This window comes from Pteronotus mesoamericanus, unplaced genomic scaffold (genome assembly GCF_021234165.1).
Source record: "Pteronotus mesoamericanus isolate MK-2021 breed Mesoamerican mustached bat unplaced genomic scaffold, CSHL_Meso_final scaffold_507, whole genome shotgun sequence".
NCBI classification, from domain to species: Eukaryota; Metazoa; Chordata; class Mammalia; order Chiroptera; family Mormoopidae; genus Pteronotus; species Pteronotus mesoamericanus.
Genome location: NW_026555319.1, coordinates 15401939 through 15425339, shown reverse-complemented (window position 1 = coordinate 15425339; position 23401 = coordinate 15401939). Strand labels below are relative to the sequence as shown.

At 42.7% G+C, this 23401-nt stretch overlaps 1 protein-coding gene across 2 annotated transcripts in view; it reads right to left on the bottom strand.

The window, feature by feature from the left end:
- Positions 1 to 23401, bottom strand: part of ZNRF3 (zinc and ring finger 3) — a 138556-nt gene that overhangs the window by 36632 nt on the left and 78523 nt on the right. For both annotated transcript variants that reach the window (XR_008530891.1, XM_054594115.1), the window contains exon 2: positions 17542 to 17667. Coding sequence is in view for 1 of the 2 variants with exons in the window: in XM_054594115.1 (XP_054450090.1) it covers positions 17542 to 17667 (126 nt within the window). In the remaining variant the exon portion in view is untranslated. The remainder of the gene's footprint in view (positions 1 to 17541; positions 17668 to 23401) is intronic.

Genomic DNA, 23401 nt, shown 5'->3' with positions numbered 1-23401 from the left:
GAGATCCAACTTGGCCAGCAACTTCAAACGACCAGCCAATCCAGGTGACCCAGACTCTCCGGCCCAAACCAAGCTCTTTGTTTTGGGTTAGGCTGGTGGCAGGGTCCCCTGGCTGTGGTGGGCCCACATTGTCAGCTTGTTGCTTCTTACCCAAAAGAGGATCTTGTTACAAAGAGAAGCTGGAAATTTCTTTGCACACAAGCAGAGACATGGCGGCCCTGCAAAGGCCCCAGGGTAAGGATTAAAGAAAAACAAAATAGAAACCCTTCCATCTCTAATTAGGGTCTTCATTTGCCAAAGTGCCATTCCCCAGCAGGAGGATTTACATTCAGGCCGTTGCTTGGAGTTACTTGGAAAACGTCTCCCAGCAGGTTGGTTCCTCGGTTCAGGCTCCTTTGAGCCAACAGTTTCTGGTTACTTGGAGGAGAGCTGCCTGCATATTGTTTTAACTGGCCTGGCTTCTGCAGCCAGCTTAGCTGTGTGAACAATCTCCCATTCAGAATTCAAAGATAAAAGCACAGTTTGGTTGAAAAATCTTTTTCTAAAAAAACTTGGGAATTATAGGTTTTGGAGCTAGCATTATTTCTCTCACACACAAGAGTGTTTTTTTCCCCTCCGCCTTGGTTCTATGCCAGAAAAGGCTGCATCCTGGAGCCCAGCCAGCCGCCAGCCCCTACTTCCTCGCCATTCACACCGTGGGGCTGGTGGCAGCTGGCCATGGAGGCAGACAGGAGCTCCCCAGTTGCAAGAGGTTGACCACAGAATTGCGTAGCCAGCTTGCTGGACCCCTGCGGCCAGCCTAGGGCACCTTCTGTGCAGTTCTTATCATTCTTTGTATCCATACCAGCACATCTTCTAAAAAAGTCCCGGGAGCCTGGTCCAGGAAGCAAGATTTCTCTTCCTTTCTTGAATTCTCAGGACAATAGTATATTATAAGCCAGACTTAGTGGTAAGATATGTTTGTATAACCTCCTATATGTTAGGTGAAAATGAATTAAGGTGCAAACACAAACAAGAGAAAAAGAGAAACCCAAAGAAAAAAAATAAAGAAACTGAATTTCATCAGGATGGAAAACTTTTGTTTCAATCAAAGGACACTACTAACAGAGTAAAAAGGGACCCATGGAATGGCAGAAAATATTTGTAAATCAGATAAAGGATTAATATATTGGAAAAGGGATTAATATCCAGAATCTATAAAGTACTCCTACAACTCAAGAACAAAAAAGCAAACAACTCAATTAAAAAATGGGCTAAGGACTTCAATGGTCTTTCTTCAAAGCAGATATATAAATCGCCAATAAGCACATGAAAAGATGCTCAACATCTCTAATCATTAGGGAAATGCAAATCAAAACCACATTGAGAAACTACCTCAAATCCCTTAAGATGGCTATTATATATTAAAAACAACACGCAACATACGAAAACAGAAAACAAGATGCACCGAGAGGATGTGGGGAAACTAAAACCCTTTTACACTGTTGGTGAGAATGTAAAATGGTGCAACTATTGTGTAAAATGGTATGGTGATTCCTCCAAGAATAAGCATGAATTACCATGTGATCCAGCAATTCCATTTCTGGGTATATACACAAAAGAACCTAAAGTAGGATCTTGAAGAGACATTAGTATACCTGTGTTCATAGTTATATTATTCACAACAGATAAAAGGCGGAAACAAGTCAAAATGTCCATTGATAAATGTACAAACAAATATAATATACATATACAATGGGATATTATTCAACCACAAAAAGAAGGAAATTCTGATACATGCTACAACATGAATGAACCTTAAGACATTATGCTAATAGTAAAGTATACAAAACAACAAATATTTATGATTCTACTTATATGAGGTATTTAGAATAGTCAAATTCATAGAAACAGAAAGCAGACGGTGGATGCCAGGGGTTAGGGGAAGTGGGAAATAGGAGCTGGTGCTTAATGAGTATGGAGTCTCACTCCACTGGAGAAGATGAGAAAGTTCTGGATACAGATAGTGGTGATGGTTGCACAACAATGTGAATGCACTTCATGTCACAGAACTGTACACTAACAAATGCTTAAATTGTAACGCTCATGTTATATATATTGAACCACAATTTAGAAGGGGAGGATTCAGGGTGAAAAGAATTAGTGCCACAGAGAAGGGAAATTAGAGCCCTGTTTGTGTTTTCCGTTGGCAAGTTCCACCAAGCACCATTTTAGTTCATTCATGTAAAAACTCTCCTTGGTTTTACATTTGAAGGTCTCCAATATATTAAGTTTTATTCCTCTCCTTTACTTAAACTGACACAGAACAGCAGTATCAATGACCTGTCCAACCTGGCAATTTATTTCTGGGCCTAGCACATCCTGTTCCCTCTGCTGTAACCCACTCCCCTCCCTTCCACTGCACACTTCTCTTTTACATGCCTCTTGATGTATTCCCTGGAAATGCCTCCCTACCAAGGGGACCTTCTCCTTGCCCTCTAAAACAATGGGGCCCAGTCAAGTCGCTCTTTCTGACTGGCCCTGGGCCATACCATGTGTCACTGCTGCTCCTGCTGGCCCTACTCCTGGAATTTCCTCCTCCATCCCTTCCTTACCCCAAATCCACCTATTTTTTCTTTCTTTTTTTTTTAAGGCATCATGCTTTATTAATAGTAATGTTTCTTAAAGCTTTATGTGTATGTGACAATTTTGGGTTTTTTTTTTACCAATACTCCAGCAAATCATATGTAGTAAAACTGTGAAACATTCTAAGACTAATGTAATAAATACCATAATACCCAAATACTATATAAAAATGTAATCTCATTTATGAATGTCAACTGATATTATAACTTTGCTAATAAAGATAAGAAAAATGTTGCCAGTGCTTTGAAAAATTACCTTGGGAACTTGTAGAAAACTATATACTAAATATATATATGTTATATATAAAATATTACATTATATGTAAAGTAGGATAACTATTAATATTTTTATCAGTCTATTATTAATTAGCTCAGTAAACCCTTTTTATAATGGAATAAAAGATACATTTTGGCCAAAATGTTACTCGTTTATTGTAAGTCATACGTTAATGATACTGTCCAGCCAAAATTTCCCAAGCCCATCTATTCTTGAAAGTTCAGTTTCATTTCCTCTGTGAAGCCTTCCTGGCTAACACACTATTTGTCCATGAAGACTTTCAGGAGAAAGTGATACCTAAGCAAAGACGTGAAGGAGCCTCCCGATTCTTTCTGCCCATGTTGGCCCTATAGTGTCTAGAAGGGTATTTAACATCCTGTACATGTCCATACCTTAAATTACAAACCCTAGCTCAATTACTGAATAAATCTTCTTGGTTAACAAAAAAGATTAACTGGCTACCTAGATTATCACAGCCACAGATCCTGGACAAACAATAGAACTAAACTGGGGAATCAACTACAAGTAGTGGAGACCTCCAACTTCCCTAATCCTTTTATTATAGCTGCCAACAAAGATAATCGTTGATGTAACTGATGAAAAACCAATAACCTCCTTCTGAATTATTCAAGTCAAGAGCCATCCCCAAAGTCCTCTCCACCTGCACGGATCTGAAGTAGATCCAGGCTTTCCCATGTCCTGCCCCATTAGATTCTGTCCCAAGAACACACAGAGAGAAACCGATGCTCATTCATTCGGCCTTGAAGAGCTGTGTCCAAGTTAGACTGGCTTGATGTTGGGAAGAAAGAAAAGAAATAAAACCTAAAAGGTTAAAGTGAACCATAATCCTAAACCCCTCTTTCCTAGTCTCTTCAAGACACGTGCCTGACACTTAAATAAGCCAAAGTAAATCATGCCACCATTAATTTCTTCATGTTAAGTTAAAGAATCTCAAGAGAATTAGCTCAGAACATGGAATGAACAAAACCATCACCTCCAGAGACAGCACACTCAGGGCGATGGGCAAACTTGTCCTCAGAGGACTCCATACCCATGGCCTGGTGCTTTCAAGAATGTGGCCACGATGCCCTAGCTAGACCCTAATAGTTCGGGGTCTTCAGCTCTCACCAGTAAGAATATAATTTGGAGCATGTACGCTGCCCACCAAGTGGGACACAGTGATGATAACATTTTTGACTATAGAAAAATGGTGCCATCCTCATATGTCCTTTCTCATCATCTGAGCATGCAAATGAGTGGTATCATTTCAGATAGTTTGTTCAAGGAAAGAACTACAGTTTTTATGGAAGCGGCAAATGAACAAAAGAACAGGAGGAGATATGATTAAAATATGACGAAAGGTAGAGATTGGGAGAAAATTCACTGAACATTCAATGTCCCATCATTTGATATAGATATATAGATACAGAGTGTGTGTATGTATATTACATACTCTGTAGTTCAGTAAGCTCAAGGCAAAAATTAACATCTGAAGCACCAAGTGAAGGGGGGCTGGCTTCACATCTGAAATGTTAGCTCTTCAAAAGATTTTCACCTTTTAATTCCAGCATTATCATGCAGCAGCCCTCTACGGATTCTTTCTCTCCAGTCAGATGTGAGAGGTTTCATTCCTCTCCATTACTCAAGAAGCAAAAATAAACTTCAGATCTGGTGGGCAACTGCTCAGGCATGTGTGGCCCTGGAGGAATGAGCAGATACCACCATCCTCATGACCCCAGCTCCTGGGACAGGAAGCCAGTGCCACCTGCCTCAGTGCCATTCTCTCCTGGCCCAAACGACAGCACTAGCTAAGAGAGTTCCACATGGCCTCCAGGTCCCACTACCTGCCCCAACCCAAGTCGTCCTTTTCCTTCCCCTTTCCCACCACAAACGAGGCCACCTCTTTTCCTACAAGGAGCTTATTTTCTTCAGTTTCAGAAAGGCTCCCAAACTCTCTCACCAGCCTATAATCTCAACCTCCCACCCAAGTCTGCAAGGGGGCATGTGGGCCTCATGTGCCATCAAGCGTGCACCTACGTGTGCTTGCTCTGGGCACATCCACATGCTTTGCTGAAAGGTATGTCTGTGAGGTTTCACAGCCTCGCTCAGCAAAGGCAAGGTTTTCCTCCTGGCAAGCAAGGGTCAGAGGCCTGGCTCCCGGGAGCTGCTTATTGTGTGCCTGCCCGGGGCAGGCAGAGGCAGCGCTGGGAGGGGAAAGGTTCCCTTTGAAGCACATGGTGCTAAGAGCTTCCCAGTGACCATGGAAACAGGCGCAGTGGGTTCCCAGCCTGAGAACCAGGGAGAGCAGTCGTGATTCAAACACAAAACACACACAGGGTCTGAAAACCGGAGACAGGAGGGGCTGGGGTGAGGGGCAGGCAGTCCAGGCTGGCAGGAACTGAGCGGCTCCCTGGTAGGAAAATCCGGCCAATGAAGCTGAGCAGGTTCACGGGGTTTCCTTTTCATTCCTGAGGCTTTCTTTTAGCTCCCGTCATTGCCCCTCGGGTCCTATTCAGCACCTCATCAGATCAGTAGAGCCGGGCCTTTGGCTGGCCTGCTGTCGGCAGGGCCTGGAACCAGGCGGGAGGTGATCAAAGGAGCCGCCAGTGCAGCCGCCACCCTCCTCCCCTCCTCCCCGCCTGCCTGCTCACCCGCCTCGGATGAGGCCCTGCCAAGGTGATCCCGTGGAAGCCACTGGGGGAGGGCAAGGAAGAGAGGCAGCTTTTATGTCTGCCTTTCTGTTAGAAGAGACACAAAGCACAGCTTGAACGGAGACATGCCACTAGAAGGTCAGAACTCCCTCCTTCTGGGATGTCTCTGTTCTTAAACCAGGCAACGGAGAAGCTACCTAGTCTAGCCTGCTTGGGGGATACATGGATGCCCAGATCCTAAGTCCAAAAGACTAACAGTCCTGTGACATGCTGCTTCCAGGTCCTCTTTCATAGCTGTCCACCTCCCAACCCTCACTAGCAAAAGTAATCTGAGATATCGTGCCCTATTTCTTCAGGTTCCAATTTAAAGAGAAGAAAGCTATCTGGAATTTTTTCAGCAAGGAAGAGGAAGCGATGTGATTAGAGTCTGTTAAAGAGGAAAGATTTTCCACTTACTGATGAGTATCTATTCTCTCAGTCGGACTAAATCAAAGTCCAACAGTGTCCTGTCAGGCATAGGGCCAGGACCAGCGAGAGAATCGAGCCCACTTCTCAGCTGGGCCTTGCTGCCCCCCTGCAGCAGGGCAGGCTTCGACCTTGACCAGCTTCTCTTGAAGAAGGCAGTGTTTGGACAGGCCTGTAATTCGAGAAGCCCATTAGGTGCGTTCTCCCTTTCTTACCTTTGTTGGGCTGCCAAAATATTTACTTGACTTCTTAACTCTAAATCTCTGAAACACACCTGCATTGCCTAAAACAGGCAATTTTCTTATTTTCTTGTATTCAGAGAAGGGAGCCCAACCTCAGCAAAGATGACAATAGCACAGAGGGATAAAGAGGGTGGGGGCCTGGTAAGAGATGCAGCTTTGTGTAATCCAACCACTTCTTAAGAGATGGGTGTATGCTGCATCTGTCTTTTTGGGAGGGGGTGATTTGGTTTGCAGGGCAATTGAAAGCAATTCTACAGGTAGCCCTTTTGCAAAAACAAGACATTCTATCTTGACTTTCAGGGAACAGTCCATTCCTATGCCAAGTAAAAATTCTATGTGGTGGCCAACTGCATTTATTTATTGAACACAGTCATGACATAAAAGCTATTGTACTGTAATATCAGCAGACAGAATAAAGACTATATAACACAGGTCTAGTAAGTGGGAAGCCACTGCACAACCATTTCCCATTGCCACGTGCGCCTATCAGCTCCTGTTTCTGCCAGGAGCTTTCTGAAGCACACACTTGCCAAGGCTGAGTGGCCCAAAGTCAGACCTTCCAGACAGGCTGTGGTTTGTGGGCAGAACTCAACAGAAGGTCCCTGTACTGCCTGTTGGTGCTATTCTTAGGAACACAGCATACTGGTCAATGACCTTCACCACCAAAGACACCTAGATCCCCTTCTGAGAACAAAGGCCTGGCCATCAGTTAAGCGAATTATTTTCAGTCAGGTGCTCATCAGCAAACCTTAGGAAGAAAAATTATTTTGGAAACATTTTCCCGATCTTGAATATACTAAAATGGAATCTTTGAGTTGTTATCTTTTCCAAGGAACTAAAAAAATACTGCAGGGGTAGAAGCCTTACTGACAGCTTTCACTTCCCTATCTGTAGCATTTCATAAATGGCACCTCTCTTACATGTATTTTGATAGACTGTCTTGTCTTCCCTATGGAGACCTGACAGAACATAACCGTAAGCCCTTAAGAAATCGGGTACCTAAGGCTGGTCAGCACGAGTATCCACATTCATGGGTACTTGCTGGGATTCTAGGAAGTTCTTCCAGAACCATCATTAGATAAAAAAAGGACAAGGATGGGCAGTAGCTCTGCTGTTTTTCCCTATTTTTAACTCAGCCATTCAGCTACTGAGCTGGAACTGAGGAGTTCCACTGGCATGTCTAGTGATCTACCATTCTCTTGCCACAAGATATGTGGAGAGTGTTATGGTTCAGATGTCACAGGTGAAATCAAGGGACCTGGGAAGGCAGATCAGGGCTGGCACCAGCAATAAAGGGAGACCAATGCTTCCTGGTCCTCTGTTAATTTTAAGTTAACTTTCAGCTTCTGGGGGAAAAGATGGAATAAATTCTTTTATTACAAATCCCAGAAGGGCCCCTAAATATATGGCTATGTAAAATACATTAAGTAGGACAACTAGCAGGTCTCAGTGAAAGAATGAGTCTTCCAATGGTTTCTTAGATATGACACCAACAGCACAAGCAACCAAAGAAAAAATACATCACCTGGACTTCATCAAATTGCAAACTTTTGTGCTGCAAAGGACACCATCAAGAAAGTGAAAAGAAAACCCACAGAATGACAGAAAATATTTGCAAATCATATATCTAAGAGATGTGTATCTAGGATATATAAAGAAGTCATACAACTCAATAATAAAAAGATAAATTACTGATTACAAGATGAGCAAAGGATCTGAAAAGATATTTCTCCAAAGAAGGTATGCAAACTTTCAATAAGCACATGAAAAGATGTTCAACATCATTAGCCATCAGAGAAATGAAAATCAGAACCACAACGAGATACCACTTCATACACACAACTATGATGGATATAATAAAAAAGACTGATAATGACAGGTCTTTGTGAGATGTGGAGAAATCACACACTGCTAGTGTTAATGTAGAATGCATGGCCACTTTGGAAAACAGCTTAACCTCCTTTAAAAGGTTATACATAGAGTTACTATATGACCCGGAAAACCTGTATCTACACAAAAATCCTATACGAAAATGTTCACAGGAGCATTATTCTTTATAACCAAAAGTGGAAACAATCTACATGTCCACCAACTGATAAATATACAAGTAATAAACAATTTACAATGGAATATTTGGCAGTTATAAAATTGATTGTGGAGGTGGTTGCATGACTCTATGAATATATTAAAACCACTATACCTTTTTTGTGTTAGAAAAAAATGTTAATGCTATAAATTTTGGGTATACCTTTAAAATTAGGGGCATAAAAACTTAAGATTCTATCATTTGAAACGTAAAAAAAGGAAAAAACATTTAAAAAGGGACAAGAAAATTTGTGTTAGTTAGAAAAATAAGTTAATGCTATAAATTTTGGGTATACCTTTAAAATTAGGGCAATAAAAAGTTAAGATTCTATCAAATGAAACATAAAAAAAGAAAAAACATTAAAAAAATCTACTGTTTACAAATGAAAAATAAAGCTTTTGAAGCTGAACACTTTAAAATTCTTTTTCTAAAAGTCAAGGCAAGGAAACAAAAGTTCCTTGCATATTCCACATTCTTTTCTCTGAGGTTCATTTAAAAGTTGATATACTTGTAAAAATCTCTCAGCAACGGGTTAATGTGTAATAGTGAATAGCAAGCGCCTTTGCATATCCCAAAATATAGCCGATGTCCTTAAGGCTGACTAGAACTTTATTTTATCCAGCAGTGCTTAGAACAATCAGAATGTGTTGAAATGCTTTTATTATTTTTATAACTAGCAAAAAATGATGCAGAATTTAAAGTATTTCAGTATCCCAAAGGAATTGTTTACACGGCCTCAAACTTAAAACAGAGTACAAAAAGCATTAGTCAGAACACAGAGCCCAGTGTTTGATTTGGAAAACAACATCACCAAAGCAGAGGGCCACCTTTTATCAAATAAAGTATGGGGCTTTTTGGAAAGAAAACAAACACAAAAGACAGACCGAGGATAAGAAATTTCATTTGTCTGCAGTACGAGACAGTCATGTAACCAAAGAGAGCAGGCAGGATCTTGCCAGCATCCCCATCCCTCCTGCTTCTGTACCCGGTGGGAATCTCTGCCCAGGCTGGGGCTGTGCCACTCCCACACGCAAGTGCATCTCAAGTTCTTTAAAACGTGTTATGATCACACCTGGCCTGCAGGTCTTCCAGGGACTTGGGATACAGTGAACCAATAAATCACACACGGTCACTGTCAAGGCAGCCCCCCAAATCTGATATGCTCATGGACATCACCAGAAATGCATCGAGTGACACACAGTTCTTTTGGGTAATTCATACACATGGCCAGGCATGTGCAAGATCCCTCTCTCTGAAACTGAGAGAAGATGGGACTATGGGGCTTGTGTCCAGGTATGAGATTCAGTTCACCAAACTCGGGACTGATACTATATGTATTACGATGACTTGATATGTTAGGTTCTAACTTCTTTCATACTTGAAGATGGCCTCACAAAGGTAGACAAGGTCATTAGCTATTTTTGATGGACTTTTCCACAGGCCTGTCCCACCATTCCTAGTTTCCTAGGACAGCCTCCTTTGTGCCCCTTGCTCCACTGAGAGTCTGGTTCGGTCGGCAGGGACAATGCCAGAAGGAGTATTGCAAGCCCGGCTTCCCCCAGACTGCAGAGGTGGCCAGCAGCCTGTGCTTCTTGGGTTAGCAGACGCATTATTTGTTCTATTCACTTACTCTATCTTTAAACTCCGTTAAGCCTCTCAGTGGACTTCAAATAATGGTTTGCGTTAGCCTTTTATAGCTGAAAATGTCTCAGATCTAGTTAAAAAAAAAAAAAAAGCTTAATATAGCCTTTTAACCAAGAGGTTCTTGGAAGGTTTAGCTATAGAAGAAGGCATCAAATTAAAAGTTGTGACTTTCAAATCAGACACATGACCTTAGAAGAAAAGTGGTATAACCTAAGTTTTTCTTTTTCCATTTATATCATGGCAAACTTTCCTCCTGATCTGAATTCTTTTAAGTTCCTTTCTTGCTTTCCTTTTTAACCAGACATGGGAAGTATTTACCCAAGTGTTCCTTAAAATAAATCTGAAGAGCCTTCCAAACTTCCTCTCCAACAAGAAACCCACCTCAACTCACCTTAGAAAAAGGGTTTCCATTGGCTTAGTAGGAGTATATTTACAGAGTGGAGGAAATTGCTCTTTGTTGAGTATTTACACATTCCAAGAACTTGACATACATTATATTTTAAACATCACAACTATCTTTACAGAGGGGGACAGAGAGAAATGGAAGCAACGAGAGACTAACTGGCCCCAAGTCACCCCACTAATACCAAAGTAGAAGAATGATCATTTGTATCTCGACCATATGAGTCCAAGACCTGGGCCTCTGTGCACTCCTCATGTGGAAACACAGTCGTGCTCTAACACTGATCATGCACCTCCACAGAACATACCACAGAGGCTGCTGTGAACCTGTCACTGTACTGGAAGGCAGTGGGGCAGAGCAGGGGATAAAGAGGGAAAGAAGTGGAATTTAAGGTCTCCTTAGGGGGACAGAACACAGATGCCATGGTAAGCCAGGATTTCTCAGCTGCAACACTCTGACATTTCGGGCCAGATAACTCTTTGTTGTGAAGGGCTGTCCTGTGCTGAGCAGCATCCCTGGCCTCTATCCACTAGATGCCAGCAGCACCCTCACCCCGTCCTGGGTATTTTTGTCTGAAGACCAAAAATGTCTCTAGACATTGCTAAATGTTTCCTGAGCCTGGAAGGGAAGGATGGGAAGGCAGAAGATGAAGAGCAAAATGCCCCAGTTGAGAATCACTGCTATTAAGAGGACTTGGATCACATTACCTGGGGAGGTTTGACACAGCTAAGTGTCCTCAGCACAGGGTGGGTGCTCCCAGGGATCCCAGAGCAAAGAGCTGTAGTCACGGTTTGCTGTGCTCAGGTATGAGGCAAACACCACACTCCCTTCCCTGACTGGAGGAGGCCAATGCCCACGATGTGAGCAGTGGCCTCTGAGACCTGCTACGGCCCCTGAGACCCTGCTACGGTCGCCACCTTCTCCCCCTTCCCACAGCAAGTCAGAACCCAGGGTTTCAGTCTCACCATCCCTCTTACAGATGAGAATTTCATACCAGGGAGTGTTAAGCTGGGCTCAGCCTAAGGACCAGGACACTCAGGTATCACAGGAAATGAACATCTGTGACCAAAAACTCAAATGAGAATGGCATGCTGGAGGAAAAGCTCCCCTCCCACTCCACAGCTACAAGGCTTGCAACTCAGCAGCTTTACCCAAGTTCCCACGATTTCCTGCCTCAAGTATCAGCTGTCCAATCAGCCGTGTTTGAGAAGGTCAAGGCTGAAGGTTATATATATAGCAAGGCAAGCATCAAAGATACTAAGATATTTCTCACCTAAGTTCTTCAAATTCACTGTTTAGTTATTTGTTACTAAATGAGGAAAACAGCAGCCCATTGGCTTTACTCAAGTTACTAACACGTCAGAACCAGCAATCTTTTGGCTCCAATACTGCACAACAGAATAATTTCATGGCAACACATTCACCTTTATTTCCTGTATTGTCCCCTAGTTTCTGCTCATTTCCACTAACTATATAACAAGGTTGCTCTCTCTGCCAGCTCTGTGAGATGACCTTAGAGCAGGGACAGAATGATAGCTCGGTACACTCAAATCTCTAGTCGACTTTCACATTCTCAAAGGTTAAAGAACCCCAAAGCACCTCTGCTTCTGTGGGCTATATCTGTTGATATTTTTCCATTAGGAATTAAAAGTGAAAAATCTTTAAAACACAGAATATATAAGCACACATTCCATTAACTGTCAGAGAAACGAAGTTACCACACAAAATGACGCCTCTGGAAAACTCCACTGTGTGCTTGTTAGAAAATGAGAGAGAGAAGGGCAAGTGACGTTTAAGTGTTATGAAAATAGCTCTGATCCGGTGGGCCTCCCTGGGAAGGATCTTGAGGATCCCTAAGGGTCCCCTAACCACACTTTATACCATGATTTTACCCATCACTATGGGGTGTGTGACAGTCCCCTTTCTGGATTATTCCTGAGTCCTTTGCTTCCTTTAAATGCCAACTACTGCTCATCACTGTATTTCATCTCAGTTTCTGGTTAACATTTGGTAAAGAAATTACAGTAGCTTTGGATTGCAATTAGTATCATTTTCCTGTTTTCTACTGTCATGAAAAGAGAATACAAATAAAATTCTTTGTTTCCTTTACTCAGATTCTCTATGGTTGTTTTCTTTGAAAGATAAGTAAAAAATTTTCCTGGTCATACCCTGAAGTGCAAAGGGAGACAAGGTCTCTGTCCCACTGCCTCTGTAGCACATGTCATGGGACAAGGGCTTGCTTTCCACCAGGACTCGGTAGAACCAGTCATCATTCATGATGAGACTATACTCCATTTCTACTAACAAAATGTTTATTTTACAACAAAATGTTTACTTAAAAAAAATACCCAACACTCCCTGACAGGTGTGGCTCAGTTAGTTGTGTATTGTCCCGCAGAGCAGAAGGTCACCGGTTTGATTCCTGGTCAGGGTATATACATGCCTCGCTACCCAGGGGATGAAGACCAAACTCCTTAATCTGAAAGGCTCTTCTTTCCCCCAGCAACTTCCACCACCCCTTGAAGGACTTCTTGCTCCCCTTCTTTGTGCCTTGTTCCTGGAGCTCATTCCCACATCTCACCCCGTCTCACACAAGCCGCTCTCTGTAAATCCCGTCTAGCCCCAGACTCACTTCTCCTCTCACAACAGTGACTGTCTGTGCCAAGGACTGAGGTTCAGGGCAAGAGGCTCTGGCTCTTTGTAGTACACATGCACCACGAGTCCCCTCCAACTGGGACCTCTCTGAACAACTCAGGATAAAGAGATCATCTACTGCCCTGGTGACTGTAGGTGGCTGCTTAGGATATGGTAGTTCAGCACTGATCCAACCAGCTTTTTTCTGGAGAGTACATCTTCCTTGTAAAACCCATACATGGCCGGGCTAGAAGCTAAGTTCCAGTGGATTCCCAACCTCAGATCACGGCTGAGCACCTGATGGGCCAGAGCACCTGATGGGCCAACAAATCCTTTTCTGGAATCCTTTAGACTTGAAATCAAGAGTACCAGGCCCAGGGATAATGGGGAGCTGTCTCCCACCAAGTAGATGGAGGGGTGGGGGGAATAAGCAGATGCACAAAGGGAAAGACTTGGGAGGGGCCACTGGCATTGAGCCCTGGAGTCAGTTCTAGAAGAAGAGCCGTACCCCCATCACAGGTACCCTGATGCTGTGAGATCCTCAGAGCAATGTAGCTTGAGTTGGGTTTCTATGAACAGTCCTATCTAAGCCAGTGACTACTGAAAAGCTTTTGATTTTTATCTAGAAAAACTGATGAAGACAAAAGGAGGCACGGGGAAAAGACTGGCAATGAACAGTCTTCATCTTAGATCTCAGCTTAGCTACTTGGGAGCCATTCAATCCTAGGTTATGTAGAGAACATCTCTGGGACTCAATTTCCATATCGCAAAATGGGAATCTGGACACAATCTCATAGTCTGATAATGAAAGGAGACACTGCATGTAACACTCTTAGCACATGCAAGCAGCCAACCCATGATGGCTGCTTTTACACTCTCATCAGGCCTTTACCCTGAGCCAGCTTTGTTAAGTGCTCCACAAACATCTAGCAGAACCCCCACCCCAATGACAAAAATAGCATAAGCCCCAATGAGAAGAGTAAGGCCCAAGAGCTGAAGCCACCTTTCCAAGGTCACTCAGCCAAAGCTGATCTCTGTGACTTAAAATTCCCTGCCTTTTTCGTCTTTTCACTGTGTTCTAAGTGATGGAAAGAGCAGAGTTCATGCCTATTGACCATCCTGTCTTTTTTAAAAAATCCTCCCAAAGACTCCACTCCAAGGTGTGGTGTAAAGGGGTGTGTGTGGCGGGGGGCGTGGGGGTGGAGGGGGAACAGGGGTGGGTGAGTGGGTGGGAGGGTATTCTGTCTCAATTTATGAAATCTGTGCCAGGTGGGCTTTGTTAAAAACTCCAGCACATTTTGTATGTTCCCTTCCATGACTCTCCATGAGGTTGCCAGGTCACAGAAATAGGCTCTTGCACATTGAGGATGGTTTAAGATCCTTACTTTTAGTAGCAAGTGGCTCAGAAACGTCAATTTTATTCTGTTTTAATTTCCTAGGACTTAAACTGTCACTGGTAACCAAGCCTGTCTTTCAGTGCTGCAATTTGAATCTCCCCAAACTAGAATATCAAGGGAAGGTTTTAAATATGATACAGAAGCTAAAAATATTAGAAAAATAAGTTGCCGAGAACAGCTTCTTCACATTCAGGGAGAAAGAGGCCCCAAAATGCTAAGAGCTGCCCCGGGCCTAGGGTGTGGCAGAGCCCGGCCTGGTGCCCCAGCCTTCTGCCTCCCCATTGGGGGCTTCACCCTCATCACAGCTCTGTCTCCCTTGCGGATCCTACTGTTTGTCTGTTCCAGCTCCTACAGAATCAGAAAGATTATGAGGATGGGATCATAAATCACTTTTCTCTCTTGAGTTTACAGTGTTCCTTTCTGAGGAGTTCAAAAGCACTCAGTAATAAACCAAGGTGATGAGTTTATGTCTTTTGCTTTTAAAATGAAACTTTATTTGAACTCCTGGCGAGGCATTTACTTTTTTTTTAATTTAGGACATTCCTCTCTTATTCCAACTTTTCGCCCCATGGCATTTTCTGTGGGCGGGTGGGTAATGAGAGTCGGGGGGGCGGTGTGTGTGTCTGTTCTCCCACAGGCTTTTCCGAGTGCCTGAGAGACAGAGTCCTCTCTTCCATGGCTTTTAACAAGCCTCAAACATCCATACAGAGAAGTCCCTCCTCCCACCCCAACACTGACTTGGCTGCTCCTCATTTCTGTTTCTCTCTCCACTGCCCACCACGGCCACGAAGGGCAAAGACATGACGGAAAGCCGCGCTGCCTGCAGGAGCGCTGCCTGCCGCGAGGGCTGCTTTTCTTTTCTTTACCCTAGTCTCTCGCCACTGACCTTGGGGGCTCAAAAAGGAAGAAAACACAGTTAGTAGAAGTTAACAAAATTGAAGCTGAGAACAATTACACTTTAAGAAGATGAAAGAGAAAAAGAGAGAGGGAAGGAGAAAGAGAGATGTCTGACTTTGTGCACCTCTTGCACCAACCCAGGTTTTACACAAATGCAAAACTGCCTTTGCCCAAGCATTTTTGCTAATGATTTTACTCAGGTGTTAAGCCAAATTTCAGTAACTAGCCGCAGGTAAATACTGCCTAGCCACTCCACTACCTTTCTAAATAGAAACATGGTGTGGGGGTGGGGGGTGTGGGTGGCGGGGGAGGGGGCGCGGATGTTATTGCTTGTAAGCAATTTACAAGCAAGACACTTAACTTCTGGGTTCCTGCATTTAATAAATATTTGGTAAATGAATAAACCTAAGAAGTACTTTATGATTCAGTATATACCTGGACTTTTATTTCCCTTGGCTTCATAGGCCAGCAAGCCAAACCACACAAAACTCTCCAAGTAAAACCATTACAGGGTTGTTCTAGGTAAAGGAGGAAACAATAGGAGAAGAAGAGTGTCCCTGGGGACCCTGTTTCAACCCATTCATAGACACAGCAGATACAAAGGTGGAGTACCACCAAACTGGGGCAAAGCAAATTAAAACAAGCTGCTGAGCCCTGCATAGCAGCAGCTTAAGTAAAGGAGAAAATATATTAGGAGCGTACTACCTACAAGGCAAGCACTGTTCCTACAGCCTTTAGATGTAGCTGGCTTTTCTCCTAGGAATACTAAAATATTCTCAAGGGGGTCACTGACCTCCTAGCATCTTTAAGCAGTTCTGGCCAACTATTTAAACAACTAAGTATCAGCCTGGGCCACCTGAAACACCTTGACTCAACTTTGTGAACTGTAAACCAAGCAGGTAATAACTCCTGTGTTTGTTTTTCTGTTTTTTCCTATAAAGGGGCAAAAGAATTGACAAGTGCTAGGAAGCTACTTGGAAGACAAGTGGGAGGCAAAAAAAATCACAGATTAGACCCATGAGGATCTCCTGGGCCTAAAGCCTTTCAAGAGACATTGTTGAGCTATCTTCAAGGCTAGGAGAGGCTCTTTCCCAAATATCCTGCATCAAAATAACCTCTTCTCTTGCCTGTGTCTCCCAAGAAACCCTCAAAAGTCCAGGAACCAAGACCTTATTTCTCCCAGCTGTCTCCCCATGGTATGTAGAACAGCAATTTCTGAGAATATAAAAAACATCCAGACAATAACACTAACCTTAGGAGATACCACCCTCCCTCCAATCAAAATTCTAATAACTTTCACCAAATCTTTCCCTTTCACAGAGTGATCCAGTTTAAAACAGGTTGTTACCTGTCTTATTTCAAGATCACTGACAAATGGTTTTCCAAAATAAATTTATTTCTATCTTATACTGCCATCAGAAGTAATGCTGATACTCTTAGCCAAAAACAATAAAATAAAAGTCTTTTTTAGTACTTCTAAATGGGATGACAATAGCCAATGGTAGCAAACATGTTTTGAGAGCTTACTCTGTGCTACATGCTTGCATCTCCTCTCACCTCCTAACCATCCTATGAGGTAAGTTCTAATACAGGAGCATAATTGCTGTCTGCCATTCTGAAACCAAAAAAGCTCTAAGACCGAAAAGTTTTTCCATAGCTTACTTGGCAGCAAAACTTAATAGATCTGAACTCATTTTGGAGGCAAAGCTGTTCCAAACACGAAGCTATTTAAGTTTTAGTTAACCCACTAATGTGAATATCCATAAAGTTTGCTACACAAAGATGAATGTGTTTGATTACCAAGTACTGACTCGAATCTACTGGGAACTACTTATAAAACATGTACATCTTAATACCTTTCTAAACCCTCAAAAGTCTCAGAATTCTGAAACATCTGGCCCCAAGGGTATAAGATAAAGTATTGTGAATCTATTATAAACCCATTTCACAGATAAGAAACTGAGAGTCCTTGAGGGGAAGTAACTTGCTTAAGGCCACTAAGTGGTCAAGACGTGGAGGTCGGCAGTCTCCATCAGAGTCCAAGCTGGTAGTACCATGGTGGGTTGTTAGAAGACGTCTCAGTGCTCAACACATTTTTCATAGCAAAGAACGCTGTGCCAGCAAGGATATTCTCTATAACGAACTATTGGATGAATTGAGGAAATGGGAAAGTAGAGAACAACAATCAGAACTGGAGTGATTCAGAAGGCCTAGTTCTTACCTTGCCCAGGACAGTGAGGCATGGTTTCGGGTCCAATTCTGGCTGTTCCAGCTTCACCACTCCTACCCAGCCATATTCATACAAGTCCTCTTCGTCATTGTTATTACATAGGCCCAGTGGGTGCATCTAGGAAACAGAAGGACAAGAAAACTTCAATTCACTGGCTGCAGATATGATTGACTCACACTGTATTTCTCAGACTCGACAATCAAAACTTAAAATTATATGGTGGGTTGGGGTGCATTTTTCAACCCATTTGGGATCCTACCTGAGCACAATGAGCCGTGCTCTGGGGAGAAAACAATAGAGTCACTATAAATATATTTTATGAATGCTTTCTCACCGATTTGTAAACAGTGGTCACCAAAGGTGGACACCGCCCCATAGCATGTAAGGGAAAAAAGCCTAACATCCATGCAAATGCCAATCTAATTTGTTTGCTGTGTAATAGCATAACATTAAGTAGCAGTTACAGATGAGACTAGCTGGGTAAGTATCCAAGACTATTTGGCTTCTAGACCTTAACAACGCATCAACTTCAGCTTATGCAACAGGACCTGGAAACATATTCAGGAATTTATGGAGAGACCACTAGAAATATGGCAGGATCACCAGTATAATTAACAGGCTGTTTAAAGGCTATCCCTGGTTACTGGGAAACAGATTAAATTCTTTGAGGCTTTTTCAGAACTTGCAAAGCACAAAAACCAAAGATAGGTAGAGGAGCATTGTCAATTTTTGCTGGTAAAAATGCAGTCCATGGAAATCTGAAGAGAACGATCCTAAGGTTTGCACTCACAGTTCTATCACTGAGTTGTTTCAGGCCCTAGGCTCCATAATAACAACCTGAGAAGAAAAAATCCTCATGGATCAACATAATTTATCAAGATGTTAATGAGCTTCTTAAGTAACCGGGGGAAATTTGTCTTTAGATTTATGGCATTTTAGAGACACATCCCAATCCCCAGAACCTGTGACTATGTTACCTTATGTGGCACAAGAAACTACAGATATGAGTAAGTTTGAGGGGGGGGATTATCCCGGATTAACCAGGTGGGTCCAATGTAGTCACAAGGGTCCTTACAAGGAAAGAAGGGAATCATGGAAACAGCAAGGAGATAGAGCAATGAGCTTTGAAGATGAAGGAGGGAGCCATGAGCCAAGGAATGTAGGAAGTGGGCCTCCAGAAGCTGAAAAAGAAATGGATTCTCCCTAGAGCCTCCTGGAGGAATGTTGCCATGCCAACCCATTTTTGACTTCTCCCCTCCAGAATAGCACAATAGAATAAATTTGTGTTGCTTTAAGCCACCAAGTTGTGGTAATTTGTTATAGCAGCGAATAGTAAACTAATACACTCCTTAACCCTCACTCATTTTACAGATGAGAAAGGAAGTTCAGGGTAAGTAGTTTTTCCGAGACAACACAGCCAGCAAGTGGCTGCACCCAGAGGTGACTTGGGTCTTGGATCCACAGTCCAGTGTCCTCTCACTTTAACTGCTTGACTTTATTGTCCCTTCTTCAAGAGCTGGTCATTTGATTGGAGAGAAAAGTCTAAGTAATAAATCTTTATTTAAAAAGTTGCCTACCAGCTCTAAATCCTGTCGCATCAGAGTGCAACATGAGTTTTGTGCAAGAAGCAAGGGTTACTGGAATGTTTGGGGAGGCTTTGTGCAACTGCTGAAGCTTAAGCTGAGCTTCAAATGAAGAGATAGACTGGTTTGGCAAGGGAAAAAATGAGAGATGGCAGGCAGTCAGTCATTCCAGTCCAGGGGAAGAGAAGCTAAGGGCCTGAGAGGGAAGAGTGCTTAAGAGAGCCTGATCAAGTACGGAGGAGCACAGTTGTACCAAAAAGGAGAGAAATGGGCCAGAAAACTAAATAGGAATTTGGACACCAAGACTACAGCACAGATTCTTCAGAAGAAGAATGGCACATTGAAAATAGTTTATTTGAGTCAGAGGAGTGGCACACTTCTAGCAGTACTGGGCCTGGACTTGAGAGGCATCAATGGGTGGAGGGGTAAAGGGTGCAGCCTGGAGAAGAGAGATCCTGGGCAATTCAATGGAACAACAAGGAGGCTGCACAAGCCCGTGAGGCAGAAGAGCACAGGCTGCTACAGGGGGCATCAACAGCAGTCTTTAGGGTGGATGAGGGATAACCACCCCCTTGGAATTGCAACGAGACAGAGAGCCCTGGGACATTCAATTTCTCCATGAGTCCTCAGGTTTGGAGAGTGTGCTCCAAGGACCAATGAGGGTTCGCAGTGCAGTGGATGGCACAACCTTCCCGCCAGCTGCCCTGAAGAACTCTGTCCACTCCAGGATGTTTGATGGTTATTAAATGATGAGCAGCTTGAAAAGGAGGCCTCACACTGAAGAGAGGATGGCTAAGGATGATAAGCCAATTGTACCAACAGTTCAGTCACCTCTGACCTCCAGGAAGGGCTCCCAGCCCGGCTCAAGTCAGCTTCCTGAAACTCCTGGTCAAGTCATGTCAATGGTAACCACACTACTGACCCTTTTCTACAGTGTTCTATGATATTTTAAGCCTGGTCTCATGACTTGGAGGTTTACAGATGAAGAGTTGCTTTTTGTTACTTAAAAGTGTATGGGGTTTGGTCAATAATAAAGAGCTGTGTTGGGGGAAACAGAGGTATCATGCAGTCTAAGACCTTGTATTTATATCAAAGAAGCCAGACACAAAAGACCACGTATTATATGACTTCATTGATATGAAATATCCAGAACAGACAAATCCATAGAGAGGGAAAGCAGATTAGTGTTTGCTGAGGTCGGAAGGAGTGGGGGATGGGGAGTGACTGCTTAACGGGTACCGGGTTTCCTTTTGGGCTGATGCGAACGTCCTGGAATCGGATGACAGCGGTGGGTGCAGAGCACTGTAAAAGTACTACATGCCTCTGAATTGTATACTTCAACTCGGATGGGTGAAGTGGTGAATTTTATATCAGTTTTACTATAATGAAAAGTTTTTAAAAAAGTGTCCCAGGAGTTTCTTCAGAAGCGACTAACGGGGGACCTATAGTGGAGGACGATGTGGTTTCCAACCTTCTAGAGCCAAAGCCAATTACCATGGCCCTTCCAGAAACGGTGTCCTGCAAGATGAAAAACAGGTTCTGATACAAGTAAATAACTTGAGAAACACTTCATAGGGATTCAGGATTTGCACTTATAAATTAAAGGTCTGCAGAGGCTTAAGGTTTAAAAAAACAAAAGGTTTTTAACCTTTATTAAAACGAGCATTTCCTACCTTTTGATTATAAGCCCATTTGGTGTTTAATATGATCACATTGTTTCATGGGACAGGCTTTGAGAAATGCATACACGCATGACGGAATAAAGCTAAAGCAAATATGATTCAAATGCTGAACACCCATGATGCAAAGAATAAAGGCTAGGGTGAAAGAGATGGAGGGACAGTCGAGGGCACCCTGGGAGGGCGGGGAGGATGTGGAGAGAGGACGAGGAAAAGGAGGATCACCAGGGGAGCCAAGGGCAGGAGAAGCAGAAGGCAGAGCCGAGGACTGGCACTTGGCAGCCACAGGGAGGAAGAAGTCAGTCTGGCCAGGCTGAAGGCTTCTGTTGTAAGGAGCAAAACTCAGGGCCACATTCAAGAGAGTCCTCGAGTGTACAGAAATCTGGATGATGTAAGCCTCAAGCACACCTGCTGGTCTCCTATGGTCTGCCTGGCCCAGTGTCCTGGGCTGCACTTCATGGAGGGCCCTCTGTCCCTCCTCCAAAGTCATGCCCTCCCATTCTCCTCTAAGACTCCCCTATCAAATCATCCACTGACACTGGGGTGACTGTTAGCTCAAAATGCCAGCCCTGTCAAGGATGTTGACTTCTGAACAGAGATCAAAGACTTAAAAACCAAAAGGAATTTTTCTAAAGCGCCAGTGGGTGTGATTGATTGGCATGGGTTGTTTATTTTCCCATGGAGGGCAAAGAGGCCACCAAAATCAAATCTCAGAGAACTGAAAACCTAACTCACAATCTCTACCACTTCCCAGCTCCCATTTTTGAGCTCTTTCTCTCCTGAGTTACTTATTCCAGTTTACAGCTCCAAGTGCCCAAACTACTTTCCTGTTAATTTAATCTCAACTACGTTGCAAGTAGAACTGGCCTCTCTGACCCATATGCTGAGTATTTTATGATTCAGGTCTCTGTCAGCTCACCTTCATGACAATATCAGCTTCTGGAAATACCCGCCACCCCAGGTCTCCAACCATTTACACCCTGGGGTTCTCTTTTCCCAAGGGCTCCAAGTTATGAGCTCATCAGAACCTTTTATAGAGAAGCACAAGTAGCCATAAAATGAAAATATTCCTTTGTGAATTGACCTGTCTCAAAGGATGGAAGAGTCCAGGCAAAGGCGTAAAATGCAAATGGATACATCAAGTCTGTGGAAAGTGAAGAAGGGGATGATATCTACTATGTTGCTATGTTCATGTATTTTATTTTATTTAATCCTTTTAGTAATCTCTTGCAAATTGTTGAAATATCAGATGATATAATGACTAACTAGACCATGTAAATTAATAAATTGCAAATTAGAACTGCAAATCAGTCACTGATGCAGAATATAATGGAGTCTATGAAAGTCATATTAGTCAATGACAGGATTCCACTCAAAGTCAATGGCAACCAGTCTAGTGAAGGATTAAAGAAGAAATCCAAATGGGAGTTTCCACTGAGAATGATCAAAGGATTAAGACAGAACTTTGGAAAAAGTGAGAGTCCTCTAATATTTTTGGGAAAATGACTTTTGATGATCTTGTTGTTGAAGTTCAACATAAGAAGAATGCCACATCCATACTCTTGTACAATTTTGCTGAAAATATCCCAACACTGCCTACATGGGATTCATTCTTTGTTTATTCTCAGAAATCAGTACAAAGCTACTATTATAATTTAACTTGTTAAATTAAAGCACAAACTATAATTTACAGTTTCATTTTTCAAGATAAAGCCCTAGTCAAATCTTTCTTTCTACTATTTACTGAAAAATATTAGCCCCTAACTTAAAAAGGTCCCTAAAGTCCCTTTCTGGATAGCACTCCTATAGATAGGTAATGAGGACTCCTACATATGGACTGCATATACTCTCCTGAGGATTCAGTTAGATATTGCTTCTGCACTATCACTCCAACAGTCGTTAAATAAAAACCAGCTTGTTAATACATACATGTTGACATCCGCCAGTGACACATACAGGCAGACGCTACATATGAGACCTGTGTGTGCTTCTGGACATCTAATTATTCAAAGTGAATCTTAGGACACTTAAATGAACGATGCGCAAGCATGTTAACTTTGAGCTTAATGCTGCACATAAGCATTTAAAAATTATAGGCATTTCGGAGTTTACTTTCTTAAAATGTTTGACTATGGGGTTTAGCTGGTCAGAGGTTTAAAATTTAAGAAATTTTTGTCTAAAAATTTTTAAGAAGGTTAAAAATGGTTGAATTGTGTGTAAGAGCTCACGGATGTCCGAAAGAACTACTAATAAAAACATAAAGAAAAAAATCAAATTAACTCGGAAATCTAGAAGAGAAATTGAGAAAGACCCCACTGGGTAGAGGATACTGAAGAAAGGGAAGGGTGGCCTGAAATGGGAAGAGAAGCAAAATCCTGGGACAGATCCACAGAAAAATGGTACAAATAATTACCAAGATGTAATTAAAGTATAAGGATATAACAGAAAATATGTCCTGTGTCATACTTTTGGTCTTATGCTATCTGAACAATAACTTTGGGGTGCTTGACACCCGTGCTTAAGTCAATTGAAGGAAAATGCCCAGGGGTTCTTTGTCATGAGGTTTGACATTATTATGAAACTATGGAT